This window comes from Corythoichthys intestinalis, chromosome 4 (assembly GCF_030265065.1).
Source record: "Corythoichthys intestinalis isolate RoL2023-P3 chromosome 4, ASM3026506v1, whole genome shotgun sequence".
In the NCBI taxonomy this organism is placed as follows: domain Eukaryota; kingdom Metazoa; phylum Chordata; class Actinopteri; order Syngnathiformes; family Syngnathidae; genus Corythoichthys; species Corythoichthys intestinalis.
Window position 1 is genome coordinate 399,694 of NC_080398.1, and position 19,748 is coordinate 419,441.

At 40.4% G+C, this 19,748-nt stretch overlaps 1 protein-coding gene across 2 annotated transcripts in view; it reads right to left on the bottom strand.

Annotated features, from left to right (window-relative positions):
• Window positions 1-19,748, bottom strand: part of LOC130914791 (protein Aster-A-like) — a 62,361-nt gene that overhangs the window by 11,662 nt on the left and 30,951 nt on the right. Inside the window, exons 11-17 of one of the 2 annotated variants that reach the window (XR_009062997.1) lie at window positions 11,614-11,767; window positions 11,385-11,531; window positions 8,620-8,741; window positions 5,063-5,205; window positions 2,666-2,769; window positions 2,354-2,575; window positions 84-2,272 (exon numbers count right to left, since the gene is read on the bottom strand). Coding sequence is in view for 1 of the 2 variants with exons in the window: in XM_057834299.1 (XP_057690282.1) it covers window positions 2,188-2,272; window positions 2,354-2,575; window positions 2,666-2,769; window positions 5,063-5,205; window positions 8,620-8,741; window positions 11,385-11,531; window positions 11,614-11,767 (977 nt within the window). In the remaining variant the exon portion in view is untranslated. The remainder of the gene's footprint in view (window positions 1-83; window positions 2,273-2,353; window positions 2,576-2,665; window positions 2,770-5,062; window positions 5,206-8,619; window positions 8,742-11,384; window positions 11,532-11,613; window positions 11,768-19,748) is intronic. The other variant, XM_057834299.1, reaches the window with a different exon arrangement.

The following is a 19,748-nucleotide window of genomic DNA, read 5'->3' on the forward strand; positions in this document are numbered from 1 at the left end:
AAAGCAGGGTTTTTGGTGTATTTACATGGTGAGAAACAATCTGCACAAGGAAGTGGCCCACAAACATTTCAGTGTTCACTCACATCACAGTGGAACTTCCTTACAGGAAAATTGAGTACGTTTGGGTTTAATTGCACAATGAGTCCAATTATTTCAGTAAGACGTTTCCTGTAACAAAGCGTGGCTTGAGGAAGTAAAAATCCTTTATTCCGTACCTGATACAGATCCTACACACAAAGTGGAGCCCGAGGAGAGACAAAGGGAGAAACTCATGAGGCTGTTAGTACGCACAAGAGCTAAAAATGCTAGTTGTGATATTCATTTGTATATTTTCTGATGAATTGCGTCTCTTCAATTTAAAGTAGAAGGAGTAAAAAATGATATACGACAATATGTACTAATCTAGAGTTATTACATTTCCGCTTATTGGCTGCAAATGACGACAATAGACGTTAATCCGTTTAAGCTGGGAGGGCTGTGAATGGTCTCCCATTTAAAATGGGTTGGGCAGTCATTAACAGTAATAACAGTGAATGAGTTACTTGAATTTTATCTATACTAGGGATGTCCCGATCGCACATTTTTGCACCCAAGTCAGAGTCACCATTATTTTGAGAATCTGACAATACTAAGTCCCCATCCTGGATAAAAAGTTCTAAACATGTTACTGTCCCCCACCGTGCCGCCTTCATATTTTAATTATTTTTAAAGCAATAATAAAGTAGAAAAATGTTTGCCTTTATTAAATGCTTCATTGAGCGAGTCCACTCAAACCCACTCACGCTGCTGAGAACAGTCTCTCACTTACACAATGAGTTGCCACAGCACACGTATGCAAGTTTAACGATGATTGACACATTAGTGCCTTTGATCGTAGAGCTACTAAGCTTCTATAGCAAGATCAAAGCTATAAACCTGTCAATCATCATTACTTTAAGTACCAAACGGAAACTGGACAGTTTGGCCGCACTGCTTAGCAGGAGGGAGGGTGACAGGCAGTGGCAAGCATGAAGCAGAAAAACAAATATATTTCTTGAATTAAAAACGATCCCTTTCACCCGATTCTGATGCTCTGGAAAAATGGCGTGATCACATGAACGGATCGAGACATCCCTAATCTATACTTTTACAGGTACTCCCCGGATTACGAATGAATTCCGTTCCTACGCTGGTGACGTAACCAGAATTTCCACGCGAGACAGAATTAACCCTTTAAGCACTCCTAAATAACCCTTATATCTCAAAATAACCATCCAGAAACATACGTCATTTTACTGTCCTCGCCAAGACGTTGGAGCTAAATCCTTGCTAGCCAGCGAGCTAAACTCCGAAATGACGATGTCAGACGTCCGTGTGGTTTGCTGACATGACATCAGCTATTACAGAATGAAACTAAAATAAAAACTGAATTAAATCAGTTTCATCTTCAATAACAGCAACTCAAATTGGCATTCATAACTAGCTGCTGATACAGCGATAACATTCCACACAAACATTTAGCATTTATCAGTTAGCATCCACACATCATCAAAAACAATCACATGAACTCTCTCCAAGTATTAGACCACAATTGAAAACACAATAAACAGTACAAAAGGTGTTGCTTCTGTGGTTGCTTCACAAGCAATAAATGGGCGCGCAGGCTTGCAGCTCTCTCCCCTTCTTCGTGGGAGCAAATGGCTCTTCCTTGTGTGTACACTCTTCCTTGTGTGTGCGCAATTACGTTCTTTGTGTGTACGTGCACTCTTCTTTGTGTACGCAATTAAGTTCTTCGTGTGTACGTGCACTCTTCTTTGTGTACGCGATTACGTTCTTCGCGTGTAGATGTTCCTTTACTCGTGTGCGGAAGTACTACCTGCTCTACCCTCCCTGCGCCAAAATAAAAGCATGCATCACAATACCAAAAAAGTCAACATTTATAAAAAGTCGAAATCACGTAAGTCGGGTACGTTGTAACCCGGGGACTACCTGTATATAAATGGAACTGTCTGTGTGTGTAGTGTCTGCGTGTGTTTGTTCCCTATAGACTCCGAAACGGCTGGACTGATTTTGGCACAAGTTTACACAGTTGAACTTTTTTCCTGGGAGTGTTCTTAGATGGCTTTGATCTCTTAAGGCCTCTATTTAGTGTGGAAAATTAATTCATAACTCCAAAAATTAGCGTACTCAATCCTTTCTGATACTTACATGAAACTGACGATGAGTAGGATAGTAGAGACGCTGTTCTGCGCTGCACCACGTGCACGCTCTCCCAGCTTCATGTACTGAGCACCTTTTGGAAAAAAAAAACAACACTTAAAAAAAACTTTAAAAAGAATTTCAAAATTCAGTAAAAATAAATTACCACACTGACCGGCGTCCCTGCGCTCTCGCTCCTCCCCGATACTCCTATCTCCGCGCTCGTTGGCGGCCCCTCCGTCCCGCTCGCGGTCCCCTTGGCGGCGTGAGCAGGTGCGCTTGCGTCGTCGCAAGGCCGTCGGTGTCTTAGCGGCCTCGGCAGCGCTGGTGCCGTCTCCTGCCGACACCACGGTCACCTCGGACTGAAGCAGCGTTTCTAATTTGCACACCTCGCTTTCTGTTGTTTGAATGGAAAAGAAATGTGATGCTTTTAAAAAAACAGGGTTGTTCCTGCTTCAAATAGAGAAATACTCATATTATCCCTTACCCATGTGGCGGTAGTACTCCTCGATACCGCTCCATGTGTTCTTCTCAATCAGAGTTTTGACCAAACTCCATGGTTGCTTCCTATAGCAAATGTCGGAGGAAACTCTGGGGCGAGAGCAGTAGAGAAACTGTTAACCCTTTGAAGTCTTGGGCTGGTTTTGTCCGATTTTGCATGTCTTTAATGTTGCCTAATGGTGGACAATTACTCGCGGGTCTCTCCAGAAAACTGGCAAACCAGTATATGGCGGAAAACACAGACAAGACTGAAAAAGCTGTTTCTGCTCTTGCACTCCTCTTTAAAAGAAACTGCTGCATTTTAAGCCAAAACAACTATTGCGTTTGATAGAACAATATGTCTATATGCTGCCATAGCAGATTCATGGCACAGCAAGCCCCCGAACTATTTTTAATTTGTCCGTTTTACCCTAAAAACCCCCGTTTACGGACGTCACGCAACCGCTTTTGTTTCAACCCAGCCATAAAACAAAGGTAATTAACGATATCTATTATTCAAAATGTCTGTCGTTTTTAGCTTAGAATCATTCATTGACGTCTCGTATTTCGCAAAAAAAAAAAAAAAAAAAAAAAAAAAAAAAACTTTAAAAAAATATTCACTAACATATTTTAAACTTATAAACAAATTACGTCACACAGAAAAAATGGCGTCTGTAAAAAAGTCACAGATATCTACCTCATAACTATCGCTTAATTGTATTTTTTTTGTTACAGTGGCATTTTCTCCGATGTTAGATGATAAATAATCGATCCAAACAAGGAAAAATTGGAAGAAAAAAAAAAAACGTTTAAATACGTAAATATATGAAAAAGAAAATCTCGACCACTCCTTGATGTCTGCGATTTCTGCATCGCGACCCTTGTTTTATTACCATGTTTCACCCATAAAATCCCTCAAAAATCCAGCAGTGGCCATTAGAGGTGTGCAAAATTTCCAATTCTTAGATTATTCGCGATTCGGCCGTGGAAGATTCGAGAACGATTCACAAACATCCAAATTCCGATTATTGAAATATGCCAAGTACAGCGGAAGTACAACACACTCAGCGCGCCGCGCGGTCTTCGGGACAATGAGGAACGGAGCGACAGTAGCTAAACATCATGCTTCTCATTACCTGGCCCCTCGGGTAATGCCAATGCTCAACTCACGGCTCTAGCTCAACTCATGCCACGAGATAAAAAAACACAACAACATACCTGACTGCTGCCGAAAAGCTGCTACAAAGTACATCCACATAATGTTACGGTAGATATCATTTATATAGGACTAGTTGCAATATAGATTTGGTAGTGTTAGCAGCACATCTACAAAAAGCTAGATGTGGGCTTTAGTAGACGGCCGCCATCTTAAAGCAGTACACTTCCCTGCAAGACTGTTGTAGCGAACCTTCCAAGCGAACCTAATTAACTTTTTATCTAAAATACTCCTAAATCGGTAAAATATTGACTTGAATCCATCTTTAAAATAGTTTTAAAACTTTCACATGTCGAAAGCAGACAAAAGGGAAATGATGGAATAACGGGAGCAATTTTAACAACTTTAACGGTTGATTCACAACATTAAATTAATTGAATGTAGTTTAAAGCTGCTGATACAGAATGGGGGACTTCAGTTTTTTATTTACTGTTATTTTTGTATATTTTTTTTCCTGCTATTGTTAACTTGATACTGAAATAGTGGTTTGGTTTAGCCTGAGAGTATTTTTGAACAATTTTGGAACTAATGTACAAAACATTTCAAAAAATAAATAAATAAATAAAAAATAAATAAATAAAAAAAGGAGGGGGGGTGCATCAATAATCGTTTTATAATCGAATCGGAGCCTCTAAATCGTAATCGTAATCGAATCGTTAGGTGCCCAAAGATTCCAGGCTCTAGTGGCCATTCACAGCTGTGTCTTGACACTTGGTGATACATGCTACATGGAGTTTTTGGATCGAAACAAAGTAAGTATGCGATAGTATCTCATCAAAGTCTGTAATTCTGCTCTCGCGTGCTCTCACTTCCAGATAGGGTTTTGCTGTTTGAAAAACATTTTTCTTTTTTGCCCTCCTGTTCAAAGTTTTTCTTCCCCCAGAAAATTGGATATCGGACAATTTTGAAAGTTGGCTAAATTGGGGGTCTCAGAGCGGAACTTCAAGTCACTTTAGTGCGTTCCGCCACATATTAACGATATTTTAACACTTAAACACTATATTACATCTCCACGCATCATCTTACCTTTCTATTTGACCCTCCCCCCACCAAACCACTCTCGTTTAATGCCCGCAAACTGGGACTCTAAACCCAGGTGCGTTCGAACCCCCAGCACCCCCCTCTCTGGCCACACTTACAAGCTGCTTTAATCAAAACAGCATGACCAAAACAACAAAACAAAGGCACCTGAGGCGGCTCTTGTTCTTGTTGATGGCAGTGAGGCAGTATCTATGCACGGTGTAGAAGTAGTCTTGGTATGGAATGCCCGACGTGATCACCTCCGAGTCCACCACATAGCATTCACCCTGAGCGCTGTTCTTGTGCAGTGTCTAGAAAGAGGATGAGAACAAATCAATACTCAGGGTAAGGCGAGTCAGTTGGGAAAATGAATGACATTAGTCGTAGGAACCTCTGGGGAGCTCATGATACGTTACGGTTTGCGATACAAGGATTACGATGAGGACTGCAGGTATCGATTATTTTAGTAGTCGATTAATATATGAACTAGTTCGAATAATCGAGTAATCGGATAAGGAACATAAAAAAATAAAATACCTGAGCTGAGCCTCAAACGGTATAAAAAAAATAATAAATAAGAATCTAAGTACAACAAAAAGAACTATTGGCTAATTTACATAGCAAAAGTCCGCTAGCTTAAATGCTATAAATTGCTAACGTCTATTTCACATTGCTCTTAAATGGTTAAAATCCATATTCCCATAAAAAAATAAAAAAATCGACTAAATATTTCAATAAACTAAATTAAGAATGCATTAAAAAACATAAGCTCAAACAAAAACTTGGCTTATGTTAGTCTTAACAGGGAGCAGCTGCATTCAGCCATGTGAAAAGAGTTATATTCCTTGTTGCCACTAGAGGGCAGTGTATCCACCCAAATCAATAAAACTAAATGCAAACACTTTCAAAACAAACCATAACAACACCACTTAAACAAATTCTCGAAGCAGCAAAATTTAATTTGAATCTTTTTTCTAATCAAACTACTCAAGTTAATCGATTATTCCTTGCAGCACTACTTACGATACCGATCTCAGTATATTGCGATACAACAATTGTCGATACACGGGTCAGGAGGTCGTTCTAGGTTGTTCTACAAAACAACAACTAAATACAAAAAAGCTAATTTAAATCTTTCTGCTGTGGTTTGGAATGGGTTTATCACTAGTAGAGGTCCAATCCATTTGAACTGGGAGGGTGGCAACCAATAAACAAAGTTCAATTGCTGCCATCCCTCCCACTTCAAACTGATTGGACATGAGTTTATTTTGGGGCATTTCACGTCATTTCCTGTTGATTTTTGGTCACTTCCCTTTCCTTTTGGGGCATTTTAAGGTCACTTCCGATTGATTTTGGGTCACTGAAAAGGAAGTGACTCAAGAATGTCCCAAAATGAATAGGAAGTGACCTGTAAAAGCCCAAAAAGGAAAAAGAAGTGACCAAAAATCAACAGGAAATGACATTAATGCCCCAAAGTGAACTCATTGCCTCGGTATTGGCTGCCACTGACTGCCATAGACGTCCAATCCATCCAAATCCAATCCAAATCCAAATTGGATGTCTACGAGTGATAAACTCATTCCAATTAAAAGCAAAAGCAAATTTCACCACATGTTGATTTTGGCTTACTGAAAAGGAAGTGACTCTATAATGTCCTAAAATGAATAGGAAGTGACTCAAAATCAACAAGGAAGTAACCTGTAAATGCCCACTTAAAGACTGGTTGTGAAGGCTGTATTTCCAGTGCCATTGACTGCGCTAGACGTCCTATCTAGTCAAAAAGAATTGGATGTTTGGCGCCGTCAATGGTAGCGAGTGAGCTAACGTAGACACTATTCTGATGGAAAGATTTTGGTTGCAACCCATTCTTTTTTGTTTTAAACAGTGACCCTTTAAAAAAAAAAAAAAAAAAAAAAAAAAAAAAAAAAAAAACGATACACTGGTACAAAATTACATGGTTAATTAACTGGTTCTAGAAGTAGTATCTTAAACTGAAAATTCCGTAAGTGACGCATTTTCCATGAAAATGCCCTAATCTGTTCCAAACGCCCGCAAAATTCAGACTTACAGTGGGGCAAATAAGTATTGAGTCAACCACCAATTGTGCAAGTTTTCCTACTTAAAAAGATTAGAGAGGCCTGTAATTGTCAACATGGGTAAACCTCAACCATGAGAGACAGAATGTGGAGAAAAAAAAACAGAAAATCACATTATTTGATTTTTAAAGAATTTATTTGCAAATCATGGTGAAAAATAAATATTTGGTCACCTATAAACAAGCAAGATTTCTGGCTGTCAAAGAGGTCTAACTTCTTCTAACGAGGTCTAACGAGGCTCCACTTGTTAGCTGTATTAATGGCACCTGTTTTAACTCATTATCGGTATAAAAGACACCTTTCCACAACCTCAGTCAGTCACACTCCAAATTCCACTATGGCCAAGACCAAAGAGCTGTCGAAGGACACCAGAGACAAAATTGTAGACCTGCACCAGGCTGGGAATACGTAAAACACTTGGTGCAAAGAAATAAACTGTGGGAGCAATTATTAGAAAACGGAAGACATACAACACCACTGATAATCTCCCTCGATCTGGGGCTCTATGCAAGATCTCACCCTGTGGCGTCAAAATGATAACAAGAACGGTGAGCAAAAATCCCAGAACCACACGGGGGGAACTAGTGAATGACCTACAGAGAGTTGGGACCACAGTAACAAAGGCTACTATCAGTAACACAATGCGCCACCAGGGACTCAAAACCTGCACTGCCAGACGTATCCCCCTGCTGAAGCCAGTACACGTCCAGGCCCGTCTGCCCTTCGCTAGAGAGCATTTGGATGATCCAGAAGAGGACTGGGGGAATGTGTTGTTGTCAGATGAAACCAAAATAGAACTTTTTAGTAGAAACACAGGTTCCTGTGTTTGGAGGAGAAAGAATACTAAATTGCATCCGAAGAACACCATACCCACTGTGAAGCATGGGGGTGGAAACATCATGCTTTGGGGCTGTTTTTCTGCAAAGGGACCAGGGCGACTGATCTGTGTAAAGGAAAGAATGAATGGGGCCATGTATCGAGAGATTTTGAGTGAAAATCCCCTTGCATCAGCAAGGGCATTGAAGATGAGACTTGGCTGGGTCTTTCAGCATGGCAATGATCCCAAACACACAGCCGGGGCAACAAAGGAGTGGCTTCGCAAGACGCATTTCAAAGGTCCTGGAGTGGCCTAGCCTGTCTCCAGATCTCAACCCCATAGAAAAACTGTGGAGGGAGTTGAAAGTCCGTGTTGCCCAACGACAACCCCAAAACATCACTGCTCTAGAGGAGATCTGCATGGAGGAATGGGCCAAAATACCAGCAACAGTGTGTGAAAAGCTTGTGAAGAGTTACAGAAAAGGTTTGGCCTCCGTTATTGCCAACAAAGGGTACATTAAGTATTGAAATGAACTTTTGGTATTGACCAAATACTTATTTTCCACCATGATTTGCAAATATATTCTTTAAAAATCAAACAATGTGATTTTCTGGTTTTTATTTCCCACATTCTGTCTCTCATGGTTGAGGTTTACCTATGTTGACAATTAACGCCTCTCTAATATTTTCAAGTGGGAGAACTTGCACAATTAGTGGTTGACTAAATACTTATTTGCCCCACAATATATCACCTTCTCGATACATTGTCACACTCCTAATTAACATAGCAAAGATTGGCAGACTTATAGTCACCTGTGTCTCCACCACGGGGGCGGTCTTAGGTCCGAGAGGGTTGTTGAGTGCGATGGTGTAGCTGAGCACACGGCTGGTAGTCCCGCTGCTGCCGTCTCGCTGCCACTCACCCACTGTGAGGTCTGAAAGAATTGGACAGCGAGATGTTGCAGAAAAATCACGTTTTGGAACGAAAGACGGAGGAGGGCCTCCAGGGGCGAAAAAAAACGGGGTCGCTCTCCATAAAGAAAACAGTCGCCAATTAGTGTGACACAATGTTGCCTACTGGCCAAATTCACTCATGTTGTCCTCATTTGAAAGAACACTAAACAAGTGGCAACGGAGGGAGGTTAATATCGCGTGACATGCTCGTCAGTCAAACATCTCATGCATTTAAAATTTATATCAAAGTTAGAACTGGAAATTTAGGTGATTTTTTTTACTTCTCAAACAAGAAATACTGTTGTTGAATTAGATTTAATTTTTCAATGGGTTCCCTAAAAAATCTCTAATTTCTCTGACAAAATTATGGGGAAATTGCCTCCCCTAAAATGTACACATCTTACACATTCATTACTTTTTTATTTCAATAAAAAAAACTATCATAATAGTGTCCTTATGGTCTGAACAGTTTTATCGTATGAAATAGTTTGATATACGCCCATTGTGTTTAGTCATGATGTTTTAATTAGGAAAAAGAAGCGAATAGGAAGGGGTTACGAGGGGACAGAAAGGAAGGAAGCAGACGGAAGAGGAGAAGAACCAGCAACAACAACAACAACACATACATTACACGCCTATGAACATATTGGTGCTACCATTAGCTAATTATAATTACTAGTGGACACCATGTGGGGGCTCGATAACCGGGGAGAAAGAAGTGGGAAGGTGAGTCAAAGGGAGACGAGATTAGGCGGGGTGACGCGTACACAATTCAGCAACGTGAGGTGTAGGCATGTGCCATTATGAGATTCTGACGGTATGATAACATTAAGCAAAAATATCACGGTTTCACAGTATTGCTATTACAGCTCTAAAATGTAATGTGTAATATACTTTGAGAGTGAGAGTGAGGATTTCTATTTTTCAAAACATATTACCAAATTGGAATATTAGTATAATTTTAAGTAAAAAAAAAAAAAAAAAAATAATAATAATAACTAAAATATTCTTAATAAAATTAAAATAAATGCAGTTCTTTAGGTGAACCTAATCTTACAGCAACAGCTCAACATTATTACCATCAGAACAAAAATAATGGAATTATTTTCCATAAAAAGCATGTATGACTCAAAAGTAAAAGTATGACTCGTATTGTGTTTACATTATACACACATACTCTTTCTCAACACAGTTACCAGAGAGAAAAAAACACCACGATTTACCACCGCTAGACAAACTAAACACGCTGGAGTGTTTACTAACCTTTAATTTTGTACAAACGCTAAATCATATTGGAGGTAGTATTGCCTCCCCGGCAGCCACCCTCCGCAAACATGTTTTACATATCGTTTGGCCCTCCTCCTATAAACCACGGCCGTCTAACTTTTCTGTAGCTGAATTATTCCCATACCAGCGATTTCGTTTTCTTAGATTGGGGGAAAAAGTTCAGGAGTTTCACCTCCTCCAGCCATTGTGTAGCACAGCTGACTCAATGACAATGAGCAACAACCTATGGGGGAGGGTTAAGCCTTGCAGCTGAAAGCGAGGGATTTCTCCCTGCAGTTTGGGACATAAAAAATAGCCAACACCGTAGGGATGGTATGATGGAATTTTTTTGCGGTTTTTAAACAGTGATTTTCATACCACGGTATACCTTGAAACCGGTAATCGGCACATGTCTAGTGAGGTGGGGAACCTAGTATGTAATGTGTTATGTCAATCACTTGTAAGTGTGGATATGTTCACATCCTATTCTATGCTACCTGATCGCTAATCCTGGCACCGTGACGTTTTCATACCACGGTAAACCTTGTAACCGGTAATCGGCACATGCAAGGAATCCAGTAGTAGTGTGTTGTGTCAATTACCTGTGGATATGTTCACATCCTATTCTATGCTACCTGATCGCTAATCCTGGGACCAACAATCTGAGTGTTTCTAATTGCACCCAGTCAGATAGTCCTGCAGAGAAGTGGAAATGCTGCGCGGGGGCCGACCCAGGCAATCAGGAGGGGGGTGCCAAGCACAGCCCACCCTCCTCCCGCAGCTCCAGCAAAGGGGCCACTGTCATCCCCCGGTACCCAAGACGGTCCCCCGGACCATCCGCTCCATTAACCAGCCCTCATGGAATGGATGAAGCGATGCATCACAACCATCCACGCTCATTCCCACCACAGCCTGCCTAGCCGGAACCCCAGCCACCGCCACAATCCTCAAACCGACACAGCACACCGAGGGACCCCCACGGCTCACTAAGCACAGAGCAGGAAAGGATCCCCACCCGGAGTGGGCGACACCACGGCGAGGCCCAAGGTTTATGCCCAGGTAGAAAAGAGAGAGGAGGCGGGAGCAGGAGAATCCCTCCACCCTCCAACCCCCGCACTCAACAGCCCACACGAAGAGGAGGCCCTGCACCGGGAGCCCTTCCATATAGAAAAGTAAGACCCACCTACCGCTCTATTACTGTGGCTTCTCAAAATACTTGAGGTAAGTCTCATAACATAATAAATTGTTGCCCTCTTTCTGAGAACAAAATCTGGAACTAAAGGCCAAAAGAATCATATTCAGCAAATGTATTCAGCAACTGTTGATGTTTTGCCCTGGATTTATTTGTGTGTTTGTACCAGTAAAGTGCCGCTGCGAGAAGAGGTGCTGAATAAAGTGTGTGTCAGCAGAGAAGAGCAGGTCGTGAAGCTTGTCCACGCTCATTCTCACGGCAGCGTTGACATGCAGCCGCCCGTTCAGGTCGGCGCAGAACGACTCCACCTCACCTGAAGATTGTGAGGATATAATGTTTATATTTTTTTGGACAGTTCTGATTGTTGTGATAAAGAATGATGACGCAACACTCACTCTCCTCCTGTGTGTCGGACGAGTTGCTCGGGTCGGTCGGCAGGTCCTCGTCGTTGGTGATGTCCAATGAGGAGAGATTTCCCAGGCTGGTGTTAGGCAGGGGCGCCAAGTGATTGGCCGACTCGGACAGACTGTCCCCGCCCTCCTCTGGGTTCTGATGGGAAAGGGAATCAGGCCACCGTCATATGACTTTTAAGAGGATGTGAGTTGTAGTTGGGACACCACACTGCGATGAGGGTGAGTGAGTTCACATGTATACAAAAGCACAGTGGATGCTTGCAGGCAAATTTCTGAACAGATTATTTTGGTCTTGCTGTTTACTTTTACATACATACATAAAAAAAGAAACAAAAACAATGGCTTACACATTTCTTAGTTCTAGCATGCATAAGGTCGTTCAAAATAAACACATATACACTGCTGGCCAAAAGTATTGCTATTCTGTCAGATAATGCTCAATTTCTCCCAGAAAATAATTGCAATTACAAATGCTTTGGTAGCAATATCTTCATTTATTTTGCTTGCAATGAAAAAACTCAAAAGAGAATTGAAAAAAAAATTAAATCAATATCATTTTACACACAACACCAAAAATGGGCCGAATAAAAGACTTGGCACTCTTTGAAAAATCATGTGATGCTTCTCTAATTTGTGTAATTAACAGCACCTGTTACTTACCTGTTGCACATAACAGGTGGTGGCAATAACGAAATCACACTTGCAGTTAAAATACATTAAAGTGTCCTTGTGGGTAACACATTGCGCATGGAGAAAAGAAAGAAGACCATAGAACTGTCTGAGAATTTGAGAAGCAAAATTGTGAAGAAGCATGGGCAATCTCAAGGCTACAAGTCCATCTCCAAAGACCTGAATGTTCCTGTGTCTACCGTGCGCAGTGTCATCAATAAGTGTAAAACCCATAGCACTGTGGCTAACCTCCCAAGATGTGGACGGAAAGGAAAAATTGACGAGGGATTTCAACGAAAGATTGTGCGGATGGTGGATAAAGAACCTCAACTAACATCCAAACAAGTTCAAGCTGTCCCGCAGTCTGAGGGTACAACAGTGTCAACCCATATTTTCCGTCGGCGTATGAATGAAAAGGGACTCCATGGTAGGGTACCCAGGAAGACCCAGAGACATAAAAAAGCCAGGCTGGAGTTTGCCAAAACTTACCTGAGAAAGCCAAAAACATTTTGGAAGAATGTTCTCTGGTCAGATGAGACAAAAGTAGAGCTTTTTGGGAAAAGGCATCAACAAAGAGTTTATGGGGGAAAAAAACGAAGCCTTTAAAGCAGACATGTCCAAAGTCCGGCCCTGGGGCCAAATGCGGCCCGTGGTCAAATTTCATCCGGCCCCCAGCCTCTGTCATAAAATCAATAACGTCTGGCCCACTTTACCCACTAAAAGGCAGCAGAACTTTAACCCTTTACTGCCAAATGTATCACATTTGATACACCTAAAATATCATGATTTTGAGATTAATTTAGAATTTTGACATTTCTTTTTGAAAAAAAAATTGATGGTTGCAAGTCAACACATGCATCTGCAGGTTCCATGAGAAAAAAACATGATTTAGCATGGGTTATAGATATTAGAGCACTTATTACACATATTCATTTTGACATTTCGTTTTACAAATTTGAAAAAAAGGTTTCATTAGGACCTTATTTTTCAAATTTTGGGATTCTCTGATAATTGCTTCATGTTGCAGGTATTTAAGGGCTAAGCAACATTACTCCGTGTGACCCATTACTTCCATTTTCTAAAATGGCGACAATCAACAAAAAAAAGAAAGTTGTGACGGCCGACGCTTCAAGGATAGGTGGAAATTGGACTATTTCATCACTAAAATACGCAACAACTGTGTCTTGCCTCATTTGCAAAGAGACAGTTGCTGTTTTTAAAGATTTCAATGTGAGGCCATATTACCAAACAAGACACGCTGACATGTACGACAAGATTAAAGGAAAGATACTAGGGCTGTCCCAAACGACTAATTTTCTCCCGATTAGTCAGCCGACTATTTTTACGATTAGTCGACTAATCTAATAATAATAAAAAAATTTATATATATATATATATATATTTTTTTTTACTAATTTAGCAATGAAATTTTTGTTGACGCTTATCAATTCACAAAAACATATTGGAACACTCAAATTATTTATTAAAGTACAAATAAACACGTAAATAACAATAATAAATCACAAATAAACAATGAGTTGAAATGCTAATAGAATTAACTAGTGTAGCATCCCGATTGAAAAGATGGTCTCTTAAACTGATGGTTTACAACTTTTATTCCATCCTTGATGTAAACACACTGTAAGAGCTACGGTGCACACAAATAAAGCAACACAATTAGAAATTAACAAAAACTTTTCACCTTTTTCCTTTTAAACCTTATTTATATATCAATGAATTGCCTATATGAATTGCCTTTACCTTAATTTATTACCTTATCATTGACAATCTCTCCCTTGAGTGCAATCACTGTATATACTGTATATATTTATGACCTTTTAACCTTATATAATTTTCTATGCCATAAAATATACCTTTCAATTAGCATTAAGAACAATACTAATAGCACTTATAGGCCCATTGTCAATGAAACATTATTATTTAGTAAGGCGACAGCACCCTCTGGTGTACAAAAAATGAAGAAAAAAAAATTACAAACCGCGTGAAGGCGCTTGAGGTGTTTATTCACGGCCGACGTGCAGCCAAGCTTGGCATTGAAGAGACAGGACAGAAGAGTGTACTCTCCTTTGTTTCTTTGAAATAAGTCAATGTTTTGGACACTCTGGTGTGCTTTTTTTGGCTTTGTGCCGCTTTCCCCGCTTGCAAACAGCATCCGACATTCTAACTTTCCACGCATATATATTTTTAACCCTTCATTAACCGTCGACGGGATGTTGTGCTCGTCGACGGATTTACGTCATCGATGACGTCGACTATGTCGACTAGTCGGGACAGCTCTAAAAGATACGCAGTGAGAAATTGAAGCAACTTGAAGTTAGTTTAATTTCACAGCAGTAGTATTTCGCAAGAGCCTGAGAGTCGAAAGAGAACGCCACAAAGGCTAGTTGGGAGATTGTTGAAATTATTCATAAAAAAAAAATAATAAAGCAAATGAGACACACTGAATGACTAGCTAAATTTTGCTTAGATATATTGTTCTATGTAAAGGACGTCAGCCAAGGTCGGCCCCCCACATTTTTACCACGCCAAATCTGGCCCCCTTTGCAAAAAGTTTGGACACCCCTGCTTTAAAGAAAAGAACATGGTCCCCACAGTCAAACATGGCGGAGGTTCCCTGATGTTTTGGGGTTGCTTTGCTACCTCTGGCACTGGACTGCTTGACTCTGTGCATGGCATTATGAAGTCTGAAGACTACCAACAAATTTTGCAGCATAATGTAGGGCTCAGTGTGAGAAAGCTGGGTCTCCCCTAGAGGTCATGGGTCATCCAGCAGGACAATGACCCAAAACACACTTCAAAAAGCACTAGAAAATGGTTGGAGAGAAAGCACTGGAGACTTGATACTTTAATCCAATAAAACACCTTTGGAGAGATCTGAAAATGGCAGTTTGGAGAAGGCACCCTTCAAATCTCAGAGACCTAGAGCAGTTGGCCAAAGAAGAATGGTCTAAAATTCCAGCAGAGCATTGTAAGAAACTCATTGATGGATACCGGAAGTGGTTGTTCGCAGTTATTTTGTCTAAAGGTTGTGCTACCAAGTATTTGGCAGAGGGTGCCAATACTTTTGTCCGGCCCATTGTTGGAGTTTTATGTAAAATGATAATGATTTCATTTTTTCTTTTTACCCCATTCTGTTTTGTGTTTTTTTATTGCAAGCAAAACATACGAAGGTATTGCTACCAAAGCATTTGTAATTGCAATCATTTTCTGGGAGAAATTGAGCATTATCTGACGGAATTGCAGGTGTGCCAATACTTCTGGCCAGCACTGTATACCAACCATCACAGCAAAGCAACCATCGCAATTTCTTCAGAAATTGCCTTTTTTTAGCTTGATTTTAAAAGTTGTGTCAATTTTTAGACCACCCAAAGGGAGGGCTCAAAATCTCACTCGCTTTGTTGTTGTTTTTCTTGGTGAGGATACTCACTAATATGACTATTTCTCTGTTATTCATGGACTGATCAGAATAAAATTTGGTCAGTCTTTTCTAGGGTTAGGAATCGCACGCATGATGCATCGATCATTGGAGCAAGATTTTCAATTTTTTGTCTCAAGACTGATTATAATGTCTCTGGACGTTTGGAAAGCGATCGTAGTTCATTGATTGTAGCTTTGCATGTAATGCAAAAGCTACTATCTATATTTTTTTATTATTTTTTCCCCCCCCCAATTACGTTTTTCGGCATACCGCCCAGCCGAAATGTTTTGACTGACAGACGCCGTTCAAACACCGAAATGACCAGAATTCTCGCGTGGCACAGGCTCTTTAGTTTGACACCTTCGAAATTTCTGATTGTCCAAAAACACAGGTTTTTTTAAGTGATTGTTTATCCAAATCATATCATTTGATCATATCAAATAAAAAAATTCAGGACGCTAGGGGGCACAAAAGCTGTATTAAGTTTTTGTCAAAAAAAACACCCATTAATTTATAATGAGCAAAATTTCCCATTCATTTCCAATAGCCCATTTGCTATTCATTTCAATGGCACAAAAACCATTCAATCCTATTGATTTCCAACGCAAGTGACTCAATGTCAAGAGGAGGTTTCCCCTTAATGCCGCAAAACCAATAGAAAATGACCAGATATCATTAGAAAGTCATCCTGAAATGACCTCAAATTAACAGGAAGTGACCCAATATGAACAAAAAGTGAAATGATGAAATGATTCCAAATCAACATGAGGTGAGCAAAAATCAATATGAACAAAAAATGACCCCGAAACGCCTCCATATCAATAGGTGAACCAATATGAACAGGAAGTGACCTGGAAATGCATCAAAATCAGCAGATAGGGACCAGTTACACCAACCACCACAAAATACAGTTCCTATTTTACACTTGTTATTTTAAAGAGAAACTAATAATTTAAAAAAAAAAAAAAAAAAGAAAAAAGTGGTGTCATTAAAAAAAAACAAAAAAACAAACAAAACAAAAAAAACGAGTAACTATTCCTTTTTATTTTTCATTTCTCTAATGGAAACAAGTAATAAAGAAAATTATTTCATGTTTCCTATATGTGGAGTGGCATACAGCTAAAGAGCTTAAAGTGCATGTGACACGAAAAAGCATGTTTATTTCATAATACACGCGGTATTTTATGCTCCTGAAAGATATGGACCGCTTGGATGTGTGTGGAAGCGATCGCTATATTTATTTAGTTTTTTGAATCCCGCGCCATGAAAATGAGTGACTTCCGGCTTCGGTCTTGCATTGAGGAGGAGGGCGCTGTGACGTGTATGGTAGAAGACGTCCTCTTCACTATACAGCGTACTGTTGTGTATGAGGACGAAGGATTCAGCTGATTTTGCGGATTAATTCGTTTATTTTTCGCATCAAGCCAGCCGAACGGCTGCAGAAAAATCATTCTGTATGAGGGAGAGGCGTATGCGCCTTTTTGGAGTTTCAAAAGGTTCCCATTCACCGTGGATATTTACTGTGGGACCATTGGACTTACGAGGAAGTGAGTAAACATCTTGTTTTGTACCATGTCAAATACGAATACAGCGATTACAAAGTAAACACTACAAACTTTCTTTAAATAAAGGACTACTTATGTTTGATCATTGATAGGCATGTAAAAAGCTGTCCTCATGCACATTGGCAGCACGTTAGCTGCACAACAACTGCAGCCAACCTCCTCCGGGGAACGAACTGTAAATTGCTCTCCGCCGGGCGGTTTGCCGATACGCGAAGACAATCGACAACCCAGTCGTCATGTCAATAAATCCAGGCTAGTTATGTGCGATTTCCCGCTTCGAAGACTTTGAAACATCACTCGGTTCGGGTTAGCATGTCGGCTAGCTGTCACGCCTTTTGGTTTGTTTACATTCTCCGAAGCCGGGGAAGGGAAATGACATATGTCCGATTTAGGTGTCATAAAATATCGTTCGGGAGGTGCGACAGTAAAGGTGAAGTCGACATTTTTGACCATTATGGAGTAATTTTGCCATGTCATCCTGAATAAATGCCTTCTTATTATTTCATATTCCATTTAGCACAAGACTGTTATTTGTCATGACCATGCCATTTATTTAGCAATTGGGGAAAATACTTGGATAAATAGAATATCCTGTAAAAATATTGAAGTAAAGAGACAGAAACAATGACATTTTGCCGCTCTCTTCGTCGCGTTTTCCTCGTTGTGAATAGTTCCCCCTCGACGGGCTGACTGGTCTTTCTCAAGCCATTTATATAGCTATTGGGGAAAAATACTCTGATAAAAAAAATATCGTGTAAAAATATTGGAGTAGAGAGACTGAAACAATGACATTTTGCGGCTCTCTTCGTCGCGTTTTCCTTGTTCTGAATAATTCCCCCTCAATCGGCTGAATAGTAAAACCGATGAGCCCAGTCTACCGCTGACGTCATCCACCTGTTGGGGACGCTAAAGACCTATAATGGTAGGCGTGGCTAACCGGCAGATTAAATGACAAATTTCTCGTCATCTGCGCTTTGCTAAATTGTTGTATATAGTCGAATCGTCTCAAAATATGATTCTAATTCGCATAATAATGCCATTTAAGACTTTTTTTCTCCTGTCGTATGCTCTTTAAAGCAGGGGTCCCCAAACTTTTTCCTGTGAGGGCCACATAACTTTTCCCTTCTCTGATGAGGAGCCGGGTCAGTTTGTAACAGAAAAAGTGTGACGATTGCAGGAGTGCCTAAATGAAAAAAATTATTGTTTTTCAGAAAGCCACAATCAAAAACAAAAGTAAATAATATAATCAGGGGTGCACATAATGGGTCCGCATGCGTACCGGACATAGACAAACGCGCTGGCCCTCAACGGCTTCCATACGCTTTTGCGTACCAATGGCTGACCATAAGCCTGTCGCAATATGCAATAATTCCATTTATCGCGTGATATATAAAAATGAAGGCGGTAATTTTTCCGCTGCGACTTATCGCCTCGCGTGCACGTGCGTGCGCGCGTGCGGCAGACGTGCTGTTAAAAGTTCGGATTCCTTGTTACCAACTGCGCAAAATGCATCTTCATTCCAAGTCCGGCAAAAACTAGCGCCCATTATATCCTGTTGTTCAACGTATACCGGCCGCATCAGTGCTCCGGAGTGACTGTTGACCATCTACAGCGCGCCGGTGTCGTTGACGTGTAGGCGCTCCCGTCAGGAGTGACATTTCACGCGGGTGGCTGTTTTTCGGCACAACGCCGGATATTTACAACCAAGTCCGCCAAAACATTGTTACCGACGAGGCTGCTACGAACAACCTCGCTTTGACAATAAACAGCTGAATGAAATTAAGAGCGCTGTGTCATATGCTGGTGTTGTGTAGTAATGAGCAGACGTGACTTCAGCGGTGCTTGTTAACTTTTTTATGCGCGCGCACACTAGATATCATGAAATGGCACACTAGATGTGCTACGTCCCATGCCATTGGAGCACAGAGTGATTATGGGTTACGTAGTCAATATACTACATCGATGAATTCTAAACTGTCAAGACTGAATGGAAGTTAAGAAGGCCAAATCATTCCATACCAATGACTATAGATAATGTTGCAAATATTGTTATTTCAGTACATGACACAGATGGATTCGGACCACAAATAGGATGTCTTGCTCATGTAGTAAACTTAGCTGTTAAGAAAGCTGTAGCAATCAACAGTGTGCCTTGCCTCACTTTACAAACAGTAAAGATTGTTCTCAGCTCTTTTGTACAAACATTTTTCAGATCAGTAAGAAGTAAGCACATACAGTAAATATTATGCACTAAAATACATGTTTATATGATGGCAATTTAATTTTTGCTCGCTAGCAAAAAAATAAATAAATAAATAAAAAATAAAACCGAAACAAAAAACTTAATTGTTTTTTTTTTTTACAGAGCATTAAATGTATTGAATCGGATCGAAAATCGTGACCCCCGTATCAAAAATCGTACCGAACCGTGACTTAACTGTATC